Here is a 22,683-nt window from a genome sequence, read left to right on the forward strand (position 1 = left end):
GGCTGGCTCTTGGGAGCTGCAATGGGGGTACTGGGCGGGGGGAGGCAGTTTGCAAGCTCCTGTCTGTATAGCATAGCCATAGCTGCCATTTTGAATCTGTTCCCTTTGTTCCTCTCCACAGTCTTCTGAGAAGCCAGGTTGGGGAAGTAAAACATCAGCAATGAGGAATGTGATTTGGGCCTCCTATATTGCAAGACCCCTTTGAAAAGTTCAGCCCAAACTTTTGCAATTTATAAGGTCCTGAAGAGGGACTTTTACCCTAAAAAACCCTTATCCTCAATGTCACCTAAAAGGGCACAAGTGAGTAACTCTTCAGATATCATCTCACTGAGACCATGAGTTCCCCACACTTTAAAAGTGACTAAAACTGAAGTGGGTTTTTCAGTGTGCATGTGTCTAAATGCAGATGTAGAAGGGATGAAAGACAGTCAGAGACTGTATACTTGGGTAGAACATCAGCTTCTTCATTTAACTATAATGCAGTAACTTCCTCTATCTTTCTTTTCCAACTCCTACTACCTCCAGAAAACCTTCCTTTAAATTACAGAGGTGTTGAAATTCTTGCATGTGGGTATATTTTCCTGCTCCATCCTCCACTCAGGATGTCATTTTCACTGCAAAATGAAATAGGACTGATTCATTTTGCAGAAGGAACATGATTGATACAAGCCCGGATGGAGACTCATTCTCAACCCTGTGGAAATTCCTCACCAAGATTGCTAGTCAAGTGAAAACCTCTTCACTGTACAATCATCAGGGTTGTGTTGCTGCTTCCTAAACTTCTTGGGCTGGAGCCAGGAACAGCTTGTGAGCAGCTGAGGATGACCCAGAAAGGCAGAGCTGTTCTTACATCATCTTTTTATTCTTTTTTTCTGAGAACTGTCTTTCCCTCTCACCTAAACCAGCTGCTTCTTCACCACAGAGAGGTCATGTTATTCTCTAGATTGAAGGTCTGATTAAGATGTGTTTTTTTACAGTGAGGCTGTCAGTCTTCCAAGAACAAAGATCGTTATGTGCAGCTTTTGCTGATATTTGCTTGCAGTCTCTTGGTGACAAACACCACCTTGTTTATCAAGACAAACATGTGTTGTACCCACACAAAGCTGCTATGGCACTACAGGCTGAGATTTCTTTACCTGGTGAGGCTGCTGGGGAAATACCCAAGAAAAAGGCATATGAACAAAGACTAGAGTCAGGAGGGTTTCTGAGCAGACTTTTTTCAAAGAAAATGATAAGGCAATCCTCAACAGGGGATATCCCCACCTGGAGCTCTAAAGCTGCTGAAGGGTTCATGTTTCTTTTTTTTAAATTTTATATAGTTTTTTTTCCCTACTTCCCATAAAATACATGTTATCATTTTGCCGGATCATTTTGTCAAGATTCTATATTTATAACATTACATGAAGTTGTCTCATATCTGCTCATTACTTCCAGTCTGCCTGTACCTTCTGATGGAGTGCAGAGGACCAGCAGCAACCAGCCAAGTACCGTCTCAGCAATCCCGGCTCTATTCCAGAGGCCTATGTCATCTTGTCCGCGTCCCTGGGAGGCAGAAGTATGAAGTGGCAAGGTACCTATGAGGCTGATGCCACCACCTTGCCATTTTCTGGGTGGAGGATCAAGCTGTTGCTTATTGATGACACCTAAACATCTCTATTCCGCTTTCCTTTCTACTAATCAGAGTCTGACAGAGAAAGCACAAAGAATGAAGAACCTTCATTAGGTTAAGCACAAAGAATGCTTAAATGAAGGAGAAGGAGAAGGAGAAGAGAAAACAAAAAAGAGAAAGAGAAAGACAAAGAGAAAGACAAAGAGAAAGAGAAAGAAAAAAAGAAAAAGAAAAAGAAAAAGAAAAAGAAAAAGAAAAAGAAAAAGAAAAAGAAAAAGAAAAAGAAAAAGAAAAAGAAAAAGAAAAAGAAAAAGAAAAAGAAAAAGAAAAAGAAAAAGAAAAAGAAAAAGAAAAAGAAAAAGAAAAAGAAAAAGAAAAAGAAAAAGAAAAAGAAAAAGAAAAAGAAAAAAAATAAAAGAAAAAAGTACTGCTCCTGCAGAGTTTAACAGCCCTCAGAGTTAATGTGGCAGCTGCTAGAAGGTTTTTCAAGGCTGCAGTTTTGGATTACCAGTTTTACACACTCTTTAAGCCCCAATTATGCCCAACACCTCTTAAAGCAAAGCAAGTCAAACTTGTAATTTTGAATGAAGTGACATCCTTGCACAAAAAAGATGGGAAATAGAAGGTGTCTTCTGTTACAGATCACTGCAATAGTTTGGGCTACTGTTTCACTAATGCAGGCTTGGGCAAGATGGCCTGGTTGTGTGGTTACATTTAGCCCAGCAATAGGTGAGATCAATTCCCTTGATTAATGAACAAAATGGAACAGCATCAGAAGAGGTAAGGGAGCTGCACCCAGAGATGGTGCAGCAGAGGAGGGTGCTCTCCTGGCATCAAACTGAGCCGACATCAAGGTCTTACTCTGGTTCAGACAGATGGAGGAATTTAAAGTATCTATCGCCTCCCACATCGCACTGGAGTGCTCTAGCCACTTGGTCAGTGTGGCTGCACACTCATGCCTGGATTCAGAAAAAAACCCATCATTTAGTAGTCCGAGTCCCACAGAAAGCCAGAGGATTTAGTAAGCTAAAAGCTGCCATCAGCTTAAGCCTCAGTCCCCCAAAATTACCTATCTAGCTGTCTTTTGCCCAACTGGCTTGAGGCGATTACCTCACCCAAACTTAGGTAAGAAATCCAAGTCTGAGATCTTGCTAGGACTGCAGTATGAATAAGGGTCTCTGCAGGCCTGGGCGTGCACGCTGACTGAAGGAGGGAGGATAGGTGCAGCGGCACTGGAAAAGATGCTTTGCCATCTACATGTCTCAAAAATACCCCTAATGGATACAGTCCTAAGCCCATAAATCCCACTCACTTCCCCAAATATCTCCTTCAGTGCCTTTGAGACCTTGGGTCTTGCTGCCTAATTATTTTTGAAGCCCTTCCTCTCCTGCCCGCCTGAGGCTCCTAAACCGCTTTGTCATGTTAAGCATTAACATCAGCACTAGGGTGGCAATTTGGTGCTCCCTTGGCAGGTTTATAAACAGAATTCAAAACTGAGGGTGTTTTTAAGCTATTCTCACAAGTTACAATCAGGAGAGGGGGGAGAGAAAAGCTAGAAAGCGAATATCCCTTACAATAGCCCATGGTGGAGCTGTTTGGTACCGAATCAAGCTTGTGTCAGCTCTGAAGGGTGTTTTGGCATGTGTTACTTCAAGGATTTGAAGAGTTTCTCTCTTGCAGTAGTAATAATGAAAAATACCAAGCAGGGCATCTGACAGTGAGTAATTACAGGAAATACCAACTTTCTTCTGTGCAGCGTGTTTGCGTCATTTCTGGAGTGAGGTACAAATCCGAGCCTGTCTCCAGCAGCCCTGTTTGGATCTGCCAAGCTAAATGATATCACAGCCAGATACAGTCAGCTTTGTGATGTTACTAGAAATGAGGAAATAATTTCATTAATGTCAGTTCTTCCTCTGAATGTCTGCAAACAGACTGCAACAGCTTTCAAGTCCCCAGTTATACAGATTTAGTGCCATTTCCTGAAAAGCATCTTGAGAATGGAGCATGTTTCTTCCTTACTGGGTTTGCTCTTTTATATTGCCAATCATTTGCTCCGACAAACAATGAAGAAGGACTATTGATTACAGAGAGTTAATTTAATATAGTGCTGCAGCTCAGACCTTTGCCAGTGCTCTAGAAGGTCAAAGGAGACTTGTGTTCCCTGTGCAAAACAAACAATATTCACTAGTATAACTTCCACCGGAGGGGGCGGGGGGGGGAGAAATAAATTCAAAGTATGTGGAATAATATTCATGAAGAAAGTAAATAGGAGTTCCTCTTTGACATGTGCTTTTGCTGTGACCTAGCTCCCGCAAGCCAAAAATAAACTTTTCCTCACGGGTGTCCTTGCAAAGCTCCTGCTGTGTGGCCGTAGGGCGATGCTTTCCTACATGCAGTTAGTTTTCCTAGCAAAGACCGCTGCTGCAGAGACACCAACAACAGCGGGGGAGCTCGGAGTGCTGGACATCACCATACGAGCAGACAACAGTGAAGAATGGCAGCGTCTGGACCGACGCTGGATACCTGCAGGATTTCCAAGTGCTGCCAAACAGAGCAGGCACAGACCAAGACAGACGGACTCCGTGTGCCATCTGCCGGTAGCCAGGCTTAAAATGGACGAGGAGAGCGAGCAGGGCTGCCAAGAGATGCTGGAACAGAAACTGTATGAACAGAAGACCTCCAATGTTTTACTAATTCTCTTAGGGATTTCTCTCACTTCCCCAGTCCAGGCATTGCCTGTTCCCAGCCGGTAAATCCTCTGCACCATCCCCGTGCATTCTTTTAGTCTGTGGTCTTAAAGTCTGCTTAGCGATGAATAGCGGCTCACTGTGTGAGATGGCTCCGGGGAGATGCATTATAAATACCTACAGAAATTGGACATTTCTGAAATGTAGTTGCTGAGACTGACTGTTAATAAGGCACAGAACACAGGCTTTGATGCTCCTGTCCGCACCACCTTCTGTGTCTCCATACAGCAATTCCCGCTGTCCCGGGGCTCTCTCACAGCAAAGCTGGTCCCAGTGCACACCCCAGCATGGGGGGTCCCCACCAGGCTCTCCCCTCTGGGGCGATGCCAAAGTTTCAGTCAAGACCGTGAACAAGATGGCCCTGGGACATAACCATTCGCAAGGGCTAACACTCAGCTAAAGCTCAGAAATTTAATAATCAAAGGATTGTAATTAAAAATAATAACAATATTAAAAGAAAAAAATATATAAATTAGGAAGACGGGGCCTAAGGGTGGGGGAAGTGATTCCCTCCCTCCTTCCTTTCCTCCCTCCTGATTTTGAAGTTTTTAGTGATATTTCCCATGCACACACATTTTGTACACCCTGTGTCAAATCAACAATACCTGACCTTACCTAATAGCTAGCACTTCACAATAAGTCTTATTCGCAGAGCTGATCATATTCGCTCTGACTGAAAGCATCTTCTTTCCCAGCCACCTTCCAGTGATCGTCAAGGAGGAGGCAGAAACATTTGCTCTGTTTGAAAAGCGCAACCTTGAAGCAGGGCAGAGAGACTGGATTAAGACAAAAGATCTTTTATTGTCTTCAACTGAAGAGTTTGATACAGAGGAACTACACAGAGGTTTCATATGAAAAAAGAGAGCCCTTTATTTACACAAGTGTTCAAAGTCACCAAATGTACCTAACAACAACTCTGTATTTTCTTTATTCTTCTGTTAGTTATTCCCACCTAGATGGAGCAAGCATTGGTCAGTAACACTTAGAAAAACATGTAAGAAGCTTTTGGGCAGGAAAAAAAAAGAAATATGTTCTAAAAGAAACCAAATCCCTACGGGTGTTTCACTGTAACAAACCCAGCAGAATACTTACAACCACTCACTGACAAAAGGAACAGTTTTCGGTACGGGCTCAGCAGCCTAATCATTCTCAGCCTTTCTTTTACTTCCCCATCTAAGCAAATATACCCTGGACATGCACAAACTCAACATGTATGAAAAAAGGCAGAAATTTATTTAAAAGTAATTGTGCTTTTATTTATAAAAAAAAATTTACAATCAGACACTGTCCTGCTGTGTTTCCGAAAGCATGGTTCTCTTAAAAACGACAAAAACTTAGCTTATTATTATTATCATTATTATTATTACTTTGTCATTATATTAATAATATTAATCTTACGCTTAACTTTAAAAACATACTGCTTTCCCTTTCCCATCCCCTCCTTCTCTGTGGTACTTGATATATATAAAAAAAGGCTTTCCAATGACCAAAGAATTTCAATTATAACTAATAATAATAATAATGATGATAATTAATTGTCCACATTTGTGTGTGTAAAATATGGCTGGTTCTAAAACAAACTTCCAATGTACAAAACTGTTCTCCCTCCCCTACCCTGGGCCACCCAAGAAATAGTCAGACTGTGGAAGAACTTTATCCCAGAGGCTTTCTGAGAAAATAAAAATTAATAAAACAACATAACAACCCTTGAGATCGTTGTCTTTGGTGTGGAGGACATTACTGATGGGCAGCCGGAGCTGCTCTGCTGAAAACGCTGGGACGCTTAAGGCTTGTTGTTTGGACTGCTGCAGAAGCCTCTGTTGGGCCAAGGGTCACCGATGCTTTGGTACGACTACCAGCTCCTCACACCCCACCACCCCAGTGATGCCAGAGGATCCCCCACACACCCCCACTCTATATCCCTCCCCCCCATCACCCTGCCCGTAGCCCCTTCACCACCTCTGGGACTTTACGCTCGCTTTCGTCTTCCTTCCAGATTTCGGAAGCTGGAGGGTCTCAGCTTCATCTCCGCAAACTGGATGGAATATTCGTGGCCCTTCCAGTGGAACCAGTTAACACCCTGCAAAGACAAAGATGAAGTGTGGGATGTCACACATTCACTCCTTCTGTTGTCAGCCTTTACTGCTCTCGTTTCAGCTTGCAGGCTGTTTTCTAACTTGGGAACAGAGGCACAACAAAGTAGAGGGGCTTTGGGAAGCACAGGGCTCCGGCCGCTAGTATGCACAACCTGTACAAACAAACCCACATGCTGTCCCCCAGAGCTGTCACTCTTTGCCCAGCCTTCACGTCAGGAAGAACATTTTGTTTCACATGTTGAAAACTACAGTTGTTCCCTGCACACTGGGGATATTCCCTTGGAAAATCATACAAACACATCAATATTTCACCAGCTGACATTAAATTCCTGTTTTGTGAGCAACTGCCCATGTCTTTCCCTACGATCCTTTGGTCGGGAGGTTGGGCTTGGCTGGCGTTCCGATGTCTGGCTAGCTGAACCACCAGACAGATCCATAATTGCAATTCCCCTTCTAATGCATTATGGAAGCCTTCAAACACCAAGCTCACCTGACTGTGGCTGTTGTCACCATATCTGCCCATCAGATTGACTCGGTGGCAATTCTTGTACCAGAATGCACCCTTGTATGACAAAGCACAGTTGGTGATGGCAGAATCGTTGTCCTTGTCAAAGGTGGAGAAGGACCTTCCATTATGGTATGTCATGGAGTCACCTGGATGGGGGAGACAAAAGAGCAGTCAGTTGTTTGCCTAGTTTAGATTACATGGGAGTGACCATTCTGCAGAAGAAGTTTGTACTGTGCATGCACCATCTGTAAAGCCTGGCTGTGTTTAAAAATTGACTTGTTTTACTACAGAAGGAAGTACACAATATTTGTTGTTGGAGGCAAGTCAAAATATTTTTCCAGGCGGTCTGTAATCCCCAATTTATTAAGTGGTTTTCTATGCAGCTCAATTTCTGTACTTCTTGCTGAAAGCTGGATTTTGGCCCCTACAGAAGGCAGTGTGGACAAACCAAGTCCAAAGGGTTTGGACTCACAAGGAGTGAGTCAAGACCAAAGGAGTCTTCACACTTAGCTGGTCCATGCAGTAAAGCTACCCATTTCATTAGCTGGAAACACAGACAGAGAGATATCTGCCTACTGTTGACTTCCCACTCCTAGGGTCTGGGCGCCCATTTACAGATGGGTGCAACAGGAGCAACCTTCAGTGTATGCCTGAAGCAGAGCTCACATTCATGCCTCAGGATCTGTGTTGCTCCATCCATTAATCTTAGACCTGAATGCTTAGGAAGAGGAAGTAGCTGTAGCAGATACTACTACTGCTCTGCATCAGTGTGTTTGCCTTAAATAGACATTAATTCTACTACTACTGCATATCCTTTGCCTGTATCCCTATCGGCTGTGCATAAAGTTCATGTGATGGTCACAGGGCAGAGTCCATACACACCCATCTCTCTGGTCTTGTTTTATGCACCTTGCAGCATGAAAAGTATCTCTTTTTAAGACATCCTGTGGAGCTGGATTTAACTCTTAATCCTCTGAAGCCCTGAAGAGGGCTCAATAAGGGCCGCAGGGTTTGCCCCAGTATGACTGCAAAAGGCAGATGATTTGTTCAGCAAAATTACAAATCATGTTATAGCAGGACTCTGCTGCATATTCCCCTGACAAGAGATGAGGCTGTGCCAAGCTATTATTGGCTGTACAAATGACAGTCAAGCATTGGCCAAATGAGATATGCGGCTGTTTAATATACTTTTTCTGTCATAAGCATGCCATAAAATGTGGCACCTAAATGACTGGAGGATTTAAAACGGAAGCATAAAATCTATTGGTATGTTCATATTTTCAAACACCTGACATACAAAAGGTACCTGCTGTGATGATGATCTGCAACATTCGCACACTGCTACCTTGAGCCATCTGGGAGGAAATTGCAGATCAGAAGGAAAAAAAAATATTTCATCTCACCTGCTGTGCCACTGTACCCATCCACTCTTAGCCGGTATCTGCTCTTCGCGTCTCCAACGTTGAACCTGTCGTAGACAGCATAAGCTGCCTCACCTTTGTCCCGCAGGTCCACGCGCAGCTCATACTGGCCCTGAGAAGTGATTTTGTGGAGGTTCTCCAGACCTGTGGAAATAAATGAACAATCTATTTGTCTCCCCATGTTTACTTGTCTACCATCATGTTATCCCATAAAGGAGGTCATACTGGCCTGTATAGATACACCAGGGCATAAACACTGGTGAGGAAAGTGAGCTATTTCAGCTGTAGGGTAATGTCAGCACAAAAACAAATAGATAAAAACAGGCTGATTGAGAGACCTCTTCCCTTCAAATCACAGTAGGAGGTAGCCCTTTGGGAAGAGTAATCAAAGTTGTGCTGTGTGATCATCATTGCCTTTCATTTACAACCAAATAAAATGTAGTGCAGTCTTTGAAAATTTGCTTTTTACTTCTATCTTCCCCACTTTGCTTTTGTTGCTGGGGGTGTCCTAGGAGTAGAGGAAGAAGAAGGTTTGCAGTTGCTTCTCAGGTTACCTCCTGACTTCTTACAGAGCACCACTGAGCATTGGTTTGGTACGTTCGGTGACCCAAGAAGCATGACATCTATGAACGGCAACTGGAGGGACTGGCTTGGGCCTGGCAATTTCAATCTCCCTCGCAGCATGCTGTCCCCAGCCTCCCTCGTGCAGATTATATTCCCGTTTACAAATACTCTTACCAACTAAATGGAGGCTTCAAAATGGCTCCTAGTCTTTTGGGCTTTGTGCTTTCTTTTTTAAAAAAAGACAAATTCTTGCCACTTACCTATCCAGAATTCATCCTTAGGATCTCCAAAACCAGCCACATAAGTCTTCCAGTTCTTGTAGAAATCTTCCTTTCCATTTTGACGCCTCAGGAACACCTGCAAACACCACATGCAAGAATTGTTGTCAGCAGACTGCCTTTGACAGAAAGGGCACTAATAATGTGGCTTTTACAAATGCAGAGGTTGGTGTTGCTGCTCCCCTGCCCTTACCACCCAAAGCAGCAATCTCACTGCAATTACTGAATTGTACCAAGTCTGTTGGATGCCTCTTGCTTTTTTTAAGTCTCTAGTTTATCTACTGGGTTCCCAGGCTCCCCTGAGTGATGTGGCCTTTTAGTTCCTGCTCTCTGCTTTTTTAACAGCCCCTTGCACTTCTGTATTTCTCAGCCAAGACTTTCTACATCCTCTACAGTCTGCTAGCCATGCATTTCTCCAGCTCCTTCTTCCTTTCTGTGCCCTGGGTCCCTCTGACATGTTCAGATTTGAGGACATCACTACAGAGAGCTGGCATTTTTATTGCCTTTCATTTGTTGTCTGGGTGAAACGTGTCCCTTGGATAATGGCCTGGGAAGCCTGGCCAGCCACCACAGCATGTGGCTGCTGAACAAATGCTTTCTCTGGCCTGTGCTTTAACCTCCTTCACTGTCTCTCTCATTCAAATAGAGTCAGTCCACCCTCTTCTCACCTAATTAGCTATTTAGAAGGTATGTATCTGATCTAAGATTGTCATTTCAGCAACCCCTACAGCCAGTGGAGAGAGATCAGTGCTTTTCCTAGGTGCTGAAACCACTGATGTGACCCATCCTTTGGAGACACCTCTCTCTCCTCCAACTACAGAAAGAGCTGGTAACCTTGTTCTAGGCACCTAGGTGTCCTATCCGACATGAAATTCCCCAAATTTATAGACAAGTCAGCCCTACTCTGATAATAGAGCACTATGAGGGATGCCATAGATGAGCAGGGATGGGATCTGCTACTCCTGCTCTTAGCACAGGCAGATGCACATGAGGGTGGCGCGGGCCCTCTCCCTCTTACTCACAATCCATCCGCCCCCGTCCTCGCCCATGTCACAGAAGACTTGCAGAGGCTGAGCCTTCTCCCCATTCAGGTAAACTGTGTAGAGCCCAGAGGTGGTTTCTCCATTCAGGAGAGCCTGGGAGCAGTCTTTAGGGTAAGGATAGAGAAGACCAGCTGCACACACAAAAAAGAGAAAGCAGTCCTTAAGAAATCAGCAATTACAAGGAACTTGTTGAATACAGATGACTCACGAAAATCTATTGTGGGTCAATGGCACAGCCAGGTACAGAGCCCAGGAACGGGCTTGTAATTGCTATCCCACATAAAAAAGATTTACAGTAAACAGCAGATGATGTAAATTTTTCTTTTGAATATGCTTTTGCACATCTGTCTACACTTTTGGAAGTGCTGTGAATGCCAGATAACTACTCCCTGCTATGATGGGAGTGCATCCTCCAGCTAAATATTTAAATGGCATGAGCTGTGTTTACAGCAACTTCTGGGTAAAACCAAATCTACCAATCTCTGATTATGTGACAGAAAAGGGAGGGGGAAATACAAAGACAGGACTACAACCAAAAATAAATAAATTGGGAATATTTTGCTAGCAAGTACAATATTAAATATGTTATAAAACTAGGCTTTTAAAAAACCAAGCAAACACTAACAGTTGAAACCACAGGGAAATGTGCATTTCTTTCTGACAACAAGCTAATAGCATTGCTGCAGTCAGAACAATTTCTAACCCCCAAAAAAGCTTTTCTTCTTTTCTTTTTAAATTCACTTAGGCCATTAACTTTTTCAGCCAATGGTCTAATTAAGTGATGTTCTAGGTGTGTCCATGGGAGAGTTTTTAACTGTGGCTGCTCACAGAGTGGCTGTTGCTCCCTTTCCAGTGTGTTGCACATCCCTGCCTGTGCCTCAGCTACAGAAAATTTGCATCAGCTTTGGGATTTGGAGAAAAGCGGCTGTCTGCAGGGAGCTGCTTCAGTGTTTCCCTCTCACTAAATAGCACACAAATATATGTTTAGAGTTGAGGCCAGGCTTAAGCATCTGCTTGAACGAGGCTGACGCTGCGTTCGTATGGGCGAAGGCACCCCATTCAGTCCCTGCTTATGGTCAATTTGCCAAACGTCATTTAAATACACCCAGATTTAATTCTTCTCCTATTTCTGGTTGTGGATTGTCGCCTGTCGGTGGAGTTCACCCTGCTCTACGCAAGGAGTGACTGTGAGCGGACTCGGGGCTACGTGACTTTTATTAGCACTTCTGTGAGTCCTTGGGCTGAAGTTGGTACAAGTGGCAGAAGGAAGAATGGAAATGGCTGAAGGTCCTACTGGGTCTGAAAGGCTGGAAATCGTGAAAAGTGAGATAAATGACAGGCAAGGTTTCACACTTAATACTGAACAACTTTTTTTTGCAACGTCAGCTGTGAAGTGACCTTCAGAGAACCCAATCTATCCTTGCATTCAGCTCACTGGAGAGCTGTCCTGTTAGAGCTGGAGCAGACATACGGTGTGGCTTTGCGAAAACCGATCTCAGAAAGAGGAGAAAAAAACCTGCCCAGAAATTCTTCTCCTTGGACCACTGAACTGATTTGTGTGTGTGTGCGGTTTGCTTCATTTCAACTTAAAACGCTGATTTGTTTTAACAGCTTGCTATGCATTAATACAGAGGTAAATCAGGGTGTCAGTTTGGATTTTAAAAAGTAATGTTCCTTTTGATATTTTACATGGGAAAGACAGGATGTTTCGTCAGAGAGAGGACTATAGAGGTGATGTGGATAGATAGAAAAAAAATTCATCCTGCTAGTCCGGGGGAAGCAGATGACACTATAGCTCAGGGAGAACAGGGACTTTTGCACTGACATTACAAGCAAATGAACTGCATACTGACAATTGGATTAAAAATCTTCTGTGAGGTCTGCGTCTGCTTATTGCAGAGCTCAGTGCTGTCCTGAGAGCAGTAACTTATACGTTATTTCAGCTGTGCATGCGCTCTAAGGTCCTTACTTGTGGTGAAAATGGTCTGGATTGTTTTGCTCTTCAGGGATCTGTTCAGCGCCTGGAGTTTCACTGTGTACTGGGTAGATGGGCTCAGCTCTGTCAGGCTGTAGGAAGTTGTCTCAGGGTTTAGGATGACTTCCTATAGGGAGGAGAAAATAATACAGGGAAATCTCAGTGAGAAAATCATAATAACTGGAACTGTTACATATTTTAGTTTGTCACATTATTTTTTGTGGTAATTATTTATGGTATTTTTAACCATCTAAATAATTTAATACAAAACTTGTATTCCTCTAAGATTTTTATCAAGTTAACTTTCTTTAGAAGTTTGAGAAAAGTTGTCTGGAAATGATTGTTTACCATCATAGTGTATAAGCTGTGTGGTTTAAAAGCAAGTCAGCATAAACGTTTACATGCCTTGAATGTACACATTGTATAGATGTCTCTCTGAAACTCAGAAAAAATTGAGAAGAATCACCCTTTAGGACAAGGAAATATCATACACCAGCCTTCAAAAGGCTGTTTTCCTGTAACTTTAAAAGACTGATTTTCAGGATGCTTAGGGAATTTGCGTTCTTGAAAATGAGAACCCTTTCTGATGTACCAGGCCGGGCATCCAAAATTATCTGTCATTTTTGCTGGGATTCACCTCATTCATATTTAAGCATCTAGTGTAATCTAGTTATGTAGGAACATAAAATTATTGGAGAGCAAGAGGCACGTTCAAAGGTGATTCATCCTGCCTTAGACACCTCACCTCACTTGCACAGGGAAGGATTCTCCTGAGTTTAGAAAGGGGAATCCTATTCTTTGGGGTGTGTGAGTTTATTCCATTATACAGGTTTGGAACGAGGGAAAATGGTTGCTTGCGCTTTTATCCATATTGTGGAGAGATGACTGTCAAAATTCAGGCTGCAATTGAGGTTCTGTTTCAGGATACAATACTTAAGCACTTAAGTACTTTGCACAGGGAAGGATTCTCTTGAGTTTAGAAAGGGGAATCCTATTCTTTGGGGTGTGTGAGTTTATTCCATTATACAGGTTTGGAACGAGGGAAAATGGTTGCTTGCGCTTTTATCCATATTGTGGAGAGATGACTGTCAAAATTCAGGCTGCAATTGAGGTTCTGTTTCAGGATACAATACTTAAGCACTTAAGTACTTAAGCAGGTTTTAAATGCATTTGTGTTCAAGCTAGCACTGAAACAGGTACTTAGTATTTTACCATGTTTAACTTAAGGCACATGATTATGTTCCATTGCTGGACAATTCAGTGCATCTCTACTGCCCAGTTTTGAGGCACAGACCTTCCGGTTTGGTTACAAGTGCTGTACCTTGACTCTGCCATCAATGGACTCATAGATTAGGAGATAATCAGTGACAGGAGCACGTGGAGGCCTCCAAGTTATCACAGCTGTTTCTGACTGAACCTCAGTGGCACTTAAATCTCTTGGAGCATCCAGTCCTGAAGGAGACAACAGATCAATTACAATCACATCTATATGGAGTCTAGTACACAGGCTATCTTATGGGCAGTATATTAAAACAGGCCAAGAAAGCAAACTTTTTCTCCCCAGAAATTCAAAATTAAAAAATATTTCAATCTCAATTTTGTGATTAAAAAGTAATTTTCCTATTGGAATTTTAAAAATAAAGGTATTTACTTTATCTAAGTTAAAATATTGGCTTGTCTCAGGCACTTTAGTTTATAAGCAGTTGCATTGAAATGTCTTTTGAAACAAAATTGTGCCTTTCATTATTTCACACAAGAAGACAGATTGGTATTTACATATTCCCAGGAAGAAATACTTTGGTTCCAATGATGCCTCTTTTGAATAGGAAAATTTTTCGTACTTGGTCTGGCTACAGCTTCCCTTCTACACTGTAATTATAACACTGAATTTGTATGACTTAGCTCTTGGCTCTCTAGTTAACACCCTGGGACAAGTCAAGTAACAGTCAGGAAAATGAGAAATGTCCATGATTTCACTGATGCTCATGGAAAGCCTTAAGTATGAAACCAGCTGGATACCTTCAGCATTGGTACCCCAACACCAGCCCCCAAAGAAGAGCTTCTGCTCCTGCTTTGTGTGAGAATTGTAGAATTGGTGACAGAAAATCACCTTCTGGATCTAGCCTTCCACCACAGAAAATTTGGTGCAAATACTATAAAAATTCAGGTTTCTAGTAAAAAAGCACAATGTGCTGACTGACTTTATGGTATTAGAGAAATGTAAGGCAGGTGGGACTAGAAGAGATGGCAGCTCTCCCCGCAGTGAGGTGGGACATAGCACCTGTAGTAAACTGGGTGGAGAGGGTCTCACTCTTCTGCGTGTCCTTCAGCGCATGGACACTCAGAGTATACTCAGTTGCAGGTCGAAGGCCCTTCAGGTCATACTCCACAGTGTTTCCTGATACCATCTGAGTAACTTCTGATTCTAAGAAGAAAACACAGAAGAGAACAGGTCCCAGCATTATTCAGACATGTCATGATGAACTCAACTCCATGCTCCACTCAGTGATTTTTTTCTTACTAGCTGGGAGCAAGCGCAAAATAGTAAAAGCCCAGAGCCCACCTCTCTGCTTATACCTATGCTGAATCTGAATTAACACCAGAGTCCTTTATCTAAAAGTATTAGCACTCTCTAGTGTTCATATGAATTATAACACCATCTTTTCTTTTCAAGAATATGTTATCTCTGTTCATGTCTGAATTGGGAATGCTTAACTAAAATGATTATTTTTAAAATGCTTCCAGTGAGGCACCGCCTTCAAATATCAGCCCCCTGCCATCCTCCTGGAGTCACATTGCTGCACCCATTTCTAAGCATCTCTCAAGAGCTGTAACGCTGCCAGCTCCCTGACCCATCACTAACCCTTCTTACCATCCTCAGAAGCATAGGAGACAACGTAATTATCCACAGCAGCAATTGCTGGCTGCCAGGTTGCCAGAGCCTCAGAGTCTGTGATGTTCACCACTACTAGGCCTGACGGGCTGTCCAGAGCTGCAAGAAAGAGAAAAACAGATTGAAGGAATTTGACAAACATTACCGGCTCTGTGCAATGCTCCGTTGAAAATATATGATATATAATGCACCAACACTGCTGCTTGATGCAGCTTTTATGATCCCCTTTGGAATAGTGGAGCTCTGCAGAAAAGACGTCAGTGCCTATAAAGAGACGTCAAATGCCTCCACTGGAAAGGGAGGTCAATGCGTGAAAAGATTAAACACTGGGAACAGACATAACTAACTATGTTCTCAGATCAGTCTTGATATCATCAATCTTAACGGCTCTGTCAGAGCTGACATATTTCTCTCAACACCCTCAAAGCTGGACTGCTTTTTGGAGCAAACTCAGGAGACAGAGCTGGGAAAAATAACTAATGTGACAGCAACTGATAGCCACTGTGACCTTCCACTAGCTTGCCCTGCATGTTTAAAAATAAACCAATCAAACAGCCAGCCAACCATCCAAAATATCCACACGTCCTGCCTTGCTTCCTCATGGGACTCTATTTTGCACATAGTTTTACGCTCTTCCTGAATTGGGATAGATATCTGTCTAGTACTATCTATAGTACTTCTGGAATGGGCTATAAATTTCACGTTGTCATCCAATACTCATCAACTTGTTCCTTGCCTCAGTTCTCTGAATACTTGTTAGCCCCCCAAAAAAGAAAGAATGAATGAGACTGCAGCGTCGGGTCAGCAGGAGCAGAGTGGACCCTCATTTCCTGCAGGGATATTTAAAGCAGTATTGAAGAAAAACCAGGAGAGAGAATGTTTTTATGCTTAGAACACAGTCTGGAACCTGGGAGATGTGGAGTTTGAGTCCACAACAGAAACTGGTCTGAACTGCTCAGCTGAGCTGGCCCTTTGCTCCCTCATTTGTAAAATGGTATTAATTAAACTTCTGGTTTTTTTCTGATGTATTAGGACTGTAAATACATGAATTGTCTCTGTCTCACTGCAAGTTGGTTCAGCACTTAGCAAATGGGAGCCTGATCAAACTTACAAGTTCTATACTCATCTGAAATATGAAGACACACAGAAAGAGTGGGCAAAAAACTTCCTACAGTTTGTGTGGACAGCAAAAATGGGATCTCAGTGGGTCTTCAGCTCCAGTTCCTGAGTCTCCCCTACAGCACAGACAATGCATTTGAAAACCTGCTATTTCCTCTTTATATATTACCTGTTTTCAGAGTGCCAGAGACGGGTTCACTTTCTTCAAAGCCTTTCACAGAGATGATACTAACATTGTAGTCTACACCTGGGACTAACTTCACCAACTTGGTCCTTGTCTTGCTTCCATCGACTGTAACAACATTTGGAGTACCTAGGATGAAGCCAAATCCCACGAGATTAGTGACACAATACTCCAGTAAATGCTTGAAGGATGCGTTTCAAGTTAAAGATATTATGACTAACATGGATGTACTTGTACAGGAGGAGGTGAATTTTCCCCAGTTAGTTACAATCACCGATGTCAAAGGGCAGCCTCAGCACAAAATATTGCTGCCATGACACCTAAACCTAAGACATTGGTTTGTATTCATTCCTAATGGTATGCCAACAGTAAGAAAAAATTAACGTTTCTGTTCAGAAAAATATAGTTTTACAAATAATATGTAAGGTGAAAACACAGCACTCTCTACATGGAAGTTCATACACCTGCAAGGACAGGACTTGCAGTTTAGATCTGCTTTTTTTCTGGTAAGGGCTGGAAGTTTCTCCTTCACTCATCCGATTTTGAATAAAGATATATTATTGTATATATTATTTTAAGAGGCACTGCATGTGTGGGTGAGGACTTAGGACACATATTTGTTTCAAATTTTGGGTTTATTCCAGGAAAGCACTTAGAGAAGCGCCTAACTTTATGACTGTGGATTGCTCCTTTTCTTCTGTGGGATCACTATATATTTAAAGTTGCATGTGTGCTTACATACTATGTTGTCTAAAGGCCTATATCTTTACTTGTCTTAGTCAATAGCATGTCTTTTATGGTCCTGGTGTCTGTAGTGTTTGCTCTTTAGCTGTTCCCTTTCAGAGACGCTCCTAAGTTATGCTAAAAATCTGTTTAAGTATAGGAAGTTTTTTAAGCTGAACACTAAACCAGAGATATAACGGATGGCATGAAACAACATTGGAGAGTACTAAGAAAAATCACTGCCTTGGAAAACTATTATAACCATGGATTATGATTATTATTTCCAAGAGCCATCTTTTCAAATGTGCTTAGCTCATAAAGTGCCTACAAAATAATGAGGCAGTTTGGAAATAAATCCTTACTTAGGAGGCTCAGCGGGAACAGAGATTTTTGTGAATGTGGCCCTATTAGGGGTACAACCATTCCAGCATCTAGCTCTGAGCTCCCTTACAAGTCTTGTCCATGGGACGTGGGACACTATGTTCAGACAGAGGTTGGCCACTGGGACCATGTACGCACACCCACGTCAGCAGTTTGAAGAAAAAAGAGATGATCTGTGTAAGATCATCTGGGAGATCCACTGAGAGATGGATATCAGCACAACAAACCCTTTCTGCTCTCCCTTTTACCATCTTCCTCCCTGTCCCTCCTCGCAGTTACTCACCTCCTGTGACAGGGACGTAGGAGATCCGGTAGCTCTCCACGCGGGTGCGAGGGGGTGTCCAGCTGACTGTAGCGGAGTTTTCCGTGATGTCAGAGAAAGAAATTCCCTTGGGAGATCCAACAACTGTCAGTGGAGAATAGAGAACAAACACACCACATACATAGAAAGAAAAGGTAAATCATTTGTTTATCAGTCCTGGAATAACTGATTTGTCCTATCCCTCTATCCCAAGAGCTGATGCTATCAATAGTCTGTCCTAAACAACACTCATGCAGGGAGTACTAAACAGTTAATGGTTTTACTACATACTGACAGCAACAATCTATTTGGTCTAAATTTTCCTTTTTCAGTAACATTACAGTAGTGCATACCTTAAAAGTACCCCAGGCATATATCTACATATCTTGTACACAGAAGTAACAGAGATTTCAGTGTTATAGAAAAGTATGGAGGAATACTTACAGCAATGCCATTCTATTACCCAGGAGTCATGGTATTTATAATTTTTTCTACCCCAGTTTGACTTGGATGATTTTTATACCTTCTGTTGAGTCTCAGAGCCCTATCTGTGACACACAGCAATGGCAGCTCTTAGCAGTGGAGACATGTCTCTTCCTGAGCATAAAGTTTCTACTATAGGATGCCTAAAAAAGACCTGGACTTGGTTGCCTGAGTTCATCAAGGGTCCATCCTCTCAAGCATTGACTGCCTGTAGCTTCTGTTGGCTTCAAAGTAGAAGCAACAAGATTTTCTTCTTGGAATCTCTATCTGAGACCATGATTTTTCTTAGGTACATTCAAGCACATCCATCCAGAGGACATCCAAGTACAACCATCATGAGGAAGGCACTTGTGGTTCCACTGCAGCTCTTTGTCATACAACCCAGCGTTTCCCTGTATAAACCTGAGCGCTACATTTGCCCATGTAAATTAGATCAGTAAGCTGGGCAAACAAAGCCCAAGTTTTGCCAAAATGCCAATCTTAAGATGCAAACCAACACGTATCTGAAACATTCCAGTTTAAGGCTTAATTAAGCTATTGCAAAACAAGCATGGAAAGGGCTTCTGGAAGGACATGGTAAAGAGACCTGCCACTTCAAAGTTTACACTGAGCATCTCACTTCCAATTTGCTTTTTTGACTGTAACCCAAACAACCCTGACACGTGTTAAAAAAATAAACAGCCCACACAGAGTAGGCCATTAGCACAAAGAGGAGAGATACCAAACATCAGCCACATTAAGAGTGGTGGAGACAGGCTGAGGGCAGGGAAGGGGGGCAAGAGGAGAAAAAAAGGGACTGTGCTTGAAATAGCTTGGAAAGAACGTGCCTGCAGGAAAGAAGTCAGAGGGCTGTTTGTTCCATGTGTCCCCAAAGCTCTAGCAGCAATGCACTAAATCAACTGAAAGGCAAGGAAAGAAAAACAACTGAGCTCTCAAGAGAAATGTAAATTATTTCTCTGGAGCTCACTAGACATGTTGCATTTGTGGGGTTTGCTCACATGGAAAAGCCAAAGAAAGAAAGGAATTAAAGATAACGAAGAAAGCAAGGTGGAATTAGTAAAGCTACAAGCACACAAAGTTGCTACTGATTTAGGTACAGTCTGAAGGAAACAGAAGAGCATAAAGAAAACCTGGGAAAGGGAGAGAAGTGAAAATCACATTGATTTTGCTTCACATTGTAGGTGCCCTTAGTAACTGGTGAAAAGTTCTAGTGATGACTCTGGAGATCAAAGAGATAGACCAGCACTCAGTTTTCATACACATGGGGAATTTCAGCCTTTCCCAGAAAATAAAATCCATCCCACTTGGACTCTGCTGTGCGCACTTCCATGGGCTTCATGCTTGTTTTCTGTACCAGGTGAACTGCATAACAAACAGTAGTAAGAAGAGCCGTGACTCTGTGAGAGTTCCACATCCCCAACTACCCCAACTGCAGCTACTTTCCTGGGAGCAAACCTGGCAAAGAAAGTACAATGGACCATCAGAGCAAGCATCAGTCCTGGAATGAGTCCCAGAGATGTAAGACAGTGGTACCTTTGAGCACAGGGAAATTAAAAAGTAGCAAATGAAACCATCTTCTTGAGCTACCTGAAAGCCAAAATTAAGCAGGCATAAAAAATGGCCAGCATGCTTCCGTCTTGTGACTCATAAAAAAACTCAGTTCATCTGTTGGGCAGATACAGGTAATTAGCATTATCCTCCAACATCATTCCCCATTAGCTGTATGAGAGACGGAGAACTTTCCTGTGGGGTTGCTAAAGCACCCATGATACCCGAGTAGCTGCTATTCTTTGGGGATTTTTTTGCTAAAAAAATATTCTTTCATTACTAACAAACTATAGGAGTATGTTCACTGGCTTTCTTCTCCTAAGCAACAGGAAGCATCAGGTTGCATTTATCATGTATAAAGAGTATGTGAAGTGTTTTGTGACCCTCTCAGATGAAAAATGCTGTCACAGTGTGACAAAACACCATTAGAAGAAGAGGAAAGTAGCAGCAGGAGACCCACACTTTCTACCAAGGATATTAAGTGGCACATAGCTGTGTTGTGGTCCCCCGGTGAGGGCTGAATTGCACCTTTAACAGACATTACACAGATGACTTTCCAAAAGACACTGACTGTCCCTCTGAGAGCAGCAGTGGACAAACTCCCTTGTGCCAATTTGATTAGACACTGCAGATCTGTATGATGCTGCCTTGCACTACAGTGATTTTATGATTAATGTTTTCTATCACAGCAGAAGTGATGAGGGTGAAGTGACAGAAAAATGCAGAGGGTAAGAAGAGTGGGTACCATCATCACCCCAAAGAGGATAACCTTTTAACATTATCAATCATCAGCAATTCTGGGGGAAAACTATTGCTGTTCACTTGTACATATGAATAAATAATGGAGGAAGAACTACTTGTGATGGATGTGGGAAGATATGACTTTATTGTCAGTCCCCATGCCCAGCGGTTTCACACCACATTCCTGGTGTGATGGGAGCAAGGGAGGTCATCTCAGCCTCCGGGCAAGTTACCAGCTGCAGGACCAACACAAGCTACATAAAGAAAATGGCAAATGCCAGTCCTGCCCTACTCATCCTTTCCACATCCAAAGCCCGTGGCTGTCACTAGATCAACTGCCTTGCTGACTTCTTAAAAGAGAAAGAAGGAAAGGAAACCACAGAGGAGGACAAGGCAGCAAAAGGTGAACACTGCAAGGTCTTTCCTCCCCCTCCTTCCTTATCGTAGGTGGGTGGTTTGCTGTACAAAGAAAAGAGGTCAGACCCTCAGAGAGGGTTGCTTGGCAATGCTCAAACCAGACTGCCTCAACTGCACCAATTATTCCAGTTGAGGACCTGATCCCTGAAGACTGCATTGTTGTATAAAAGGGTACGTGCCCAGGTAGGGAAGAAGGGGCAAGCTGTGAGTGATAAATACAGAGAAGGATTTTCAATCTAGATCATTTTCCTGCCTTCATTTCCATGGTAGTGTTTGGTTTAGGTTTGCTGGTCTGTTTGCTAGCTTTGTTCCAACTGTTATTTTACTACCTCCTCTACTAAAGTTGAAGACTTTCTAGCTAATTTATCCCTTGCTCACTCGTAACTTGTACACAGGCCAGAATAAAGTAAGGCTGAATATAAGCCTGTCTGAGCTACCCCCTTCAGGGATAGAAATATTTCTTTGCAACCAGACTGGAAATGCTATAAATATACATATGTTTGTCTAATCATCAACTCCTAAAAAGGAAATTTGTTAGATGCCTTGGTGGCCCAGCTACCCAACGTGTGTAACCTGCAGTCCGAATTATTTAGCTGGATTTTTGTGGCTCCAGCTCTATTATCAATTATCCATGGGCTATTTACATCTGACAAACATCTTTTGGGCTATTGGCTTCAGTAGGTGACATGTGCTAAATCTCCCTGAAAGAACGGAATAAGAATGTACTCATGAGGAAAATGACAACTCTTAGTGGTTTACCATAAATATCCTGGAAGTCAGTGAAAATGGGGACATGCTGCTAACAAGTGCAGTTGACTTTAAACATCCTTCTCCATTATGAGTCAACCCGCATGAGCCTGGAGAAAGGCGGCTTGTGATGGATGCATGTTCTGCTTCATGTAAATGTCTGGGGGAGTGTGTATATGCCCTTGCTGTTTATTCAAGGGATGTGATGGCAATCAGTGGAGCTGGTCAGAAATGTGCCTTTCCATGCTAACAACTGGCACCACAGACATTAAGGTGAGTCATGAGGCCATGCTATTTCAGGAAAAGCTGTTCAATACTGAGTTATTGTTGTCCCTTTTCTGTGTGTTGTCTGGAGTACACTGCTACAGCTGGGCAAATAACTCTTCTATGCATTTCTGTTGGCTTCCTCACACACTGAACTTACCTGTCCCCTTCTCGTTCCCCTCCTCCTGGAATTAGGTTGATTTGAAATTACTATGAACTATGTGTTCATATCAGCAAGCTCAAAATCTTTAAAAGAGTGAATTTGGGTCACAGGACATTGCTTCATTTGCTTTAGATTTAAATATGTTTCAAAATGAAACCATGATTTTGGTGGAAAAAAATTGAAAAGCTTCATTCAAAAGTGCCAAAATGAAATGCTTCAAATTATGAACCTTTTTTTTTGTTTAAATTAATCTAAGGAATTCAACCTAAGCCTCAAGAACTTTTTACTTGACTAGTATCTGCATATTTTCATAGAAAAATAATAGAAGAAAAAATATTCCAGTTACAAATAGCAAAAACTTCCTTCTTCTCCCTGCACTGAGAAAATGAAGCTCTGTTCTGGTAGAGATTTTTCAGAAACTTGTATAGGTTTAGGCTAACTTCAGACACAAGACATTTGCAGTTATGTTTACAATGTT

At 42.4% G+C, this 22,683-nt stretch overlaps 1 protein-coding gene across 2 annotated transcripts in view; it reads right to left on the minus strand.

Annotated features, from left to right (window-relative positions):
- Positions 1-6,260: 6,260 nt before the first annotated feature.
- The window catches only part of TNC (tenascin C), a 48,565-nt gene continuing 32,142 nt past the window's right edge, over positions 6,261-22,683 (minus strand). For both annotated transcript variants that reach the window (XM_009282251.1, XM_019472847.1), the window contains 11 exons: positions 17,825-17,947; positions 16,423-16,566; positions 15,114-15,233; positions 14,523-14,666; positions 13,563-13,693; positions 12,236-12,368; positions 10,246-10,397; positions 9,206-9,302; positions 8,364-8,525; positions 6,943-7,106; positions 6,261-6,436 (listed from right to left, as the gene is read on the minus strand). In XM_009282251.1, the coding sequence (XP_009280526.1) occupies positions 6,326-6,436; positions 6,943-7,106; positions 8,364-8,525; positions 9,206-9,302; positions 10,246-10,397; positions 12,236-12,368; positions 13,563-13,693; positions 14,523-14,666; positions 15,114-15,233; positions 16,423-16,566; positions 17,825-17,947 (1,481 nt within the window). In that variant the 3' untranslated portion in view covers positions 6,261-6,325. The remainder of the gene's footprint in view (positions 6,437-6,942; positions 7,107-8,363; positions 8,526-9,205; positions 9,303-10,245; positions 10,398-12,235; positions 12,369-13,562; positions 13,694-14,522; positions 14,667-15,113; positions 15,234-16,422; positions 16,567-17,824; positions 17,948-22,683) is intronic.

This window comes from Aptenodytes forsteri, unplaced genomic scaffold (assembly GCF_000699145.1).
Source record: "Aptenodytes forsteri isolate BGI_AS27 unplaced genomic scaffold, ASM69914v1 Scaffold325, whole genome shotgun sequence".
Taxonomy (NCBI): domain Eukaryota; kingdom Metazoa; phylum Chordata; class Aves; order Sphenisciformes; family Spheniscidae; genus Aptenodytes; species Aptenodytes forsteri.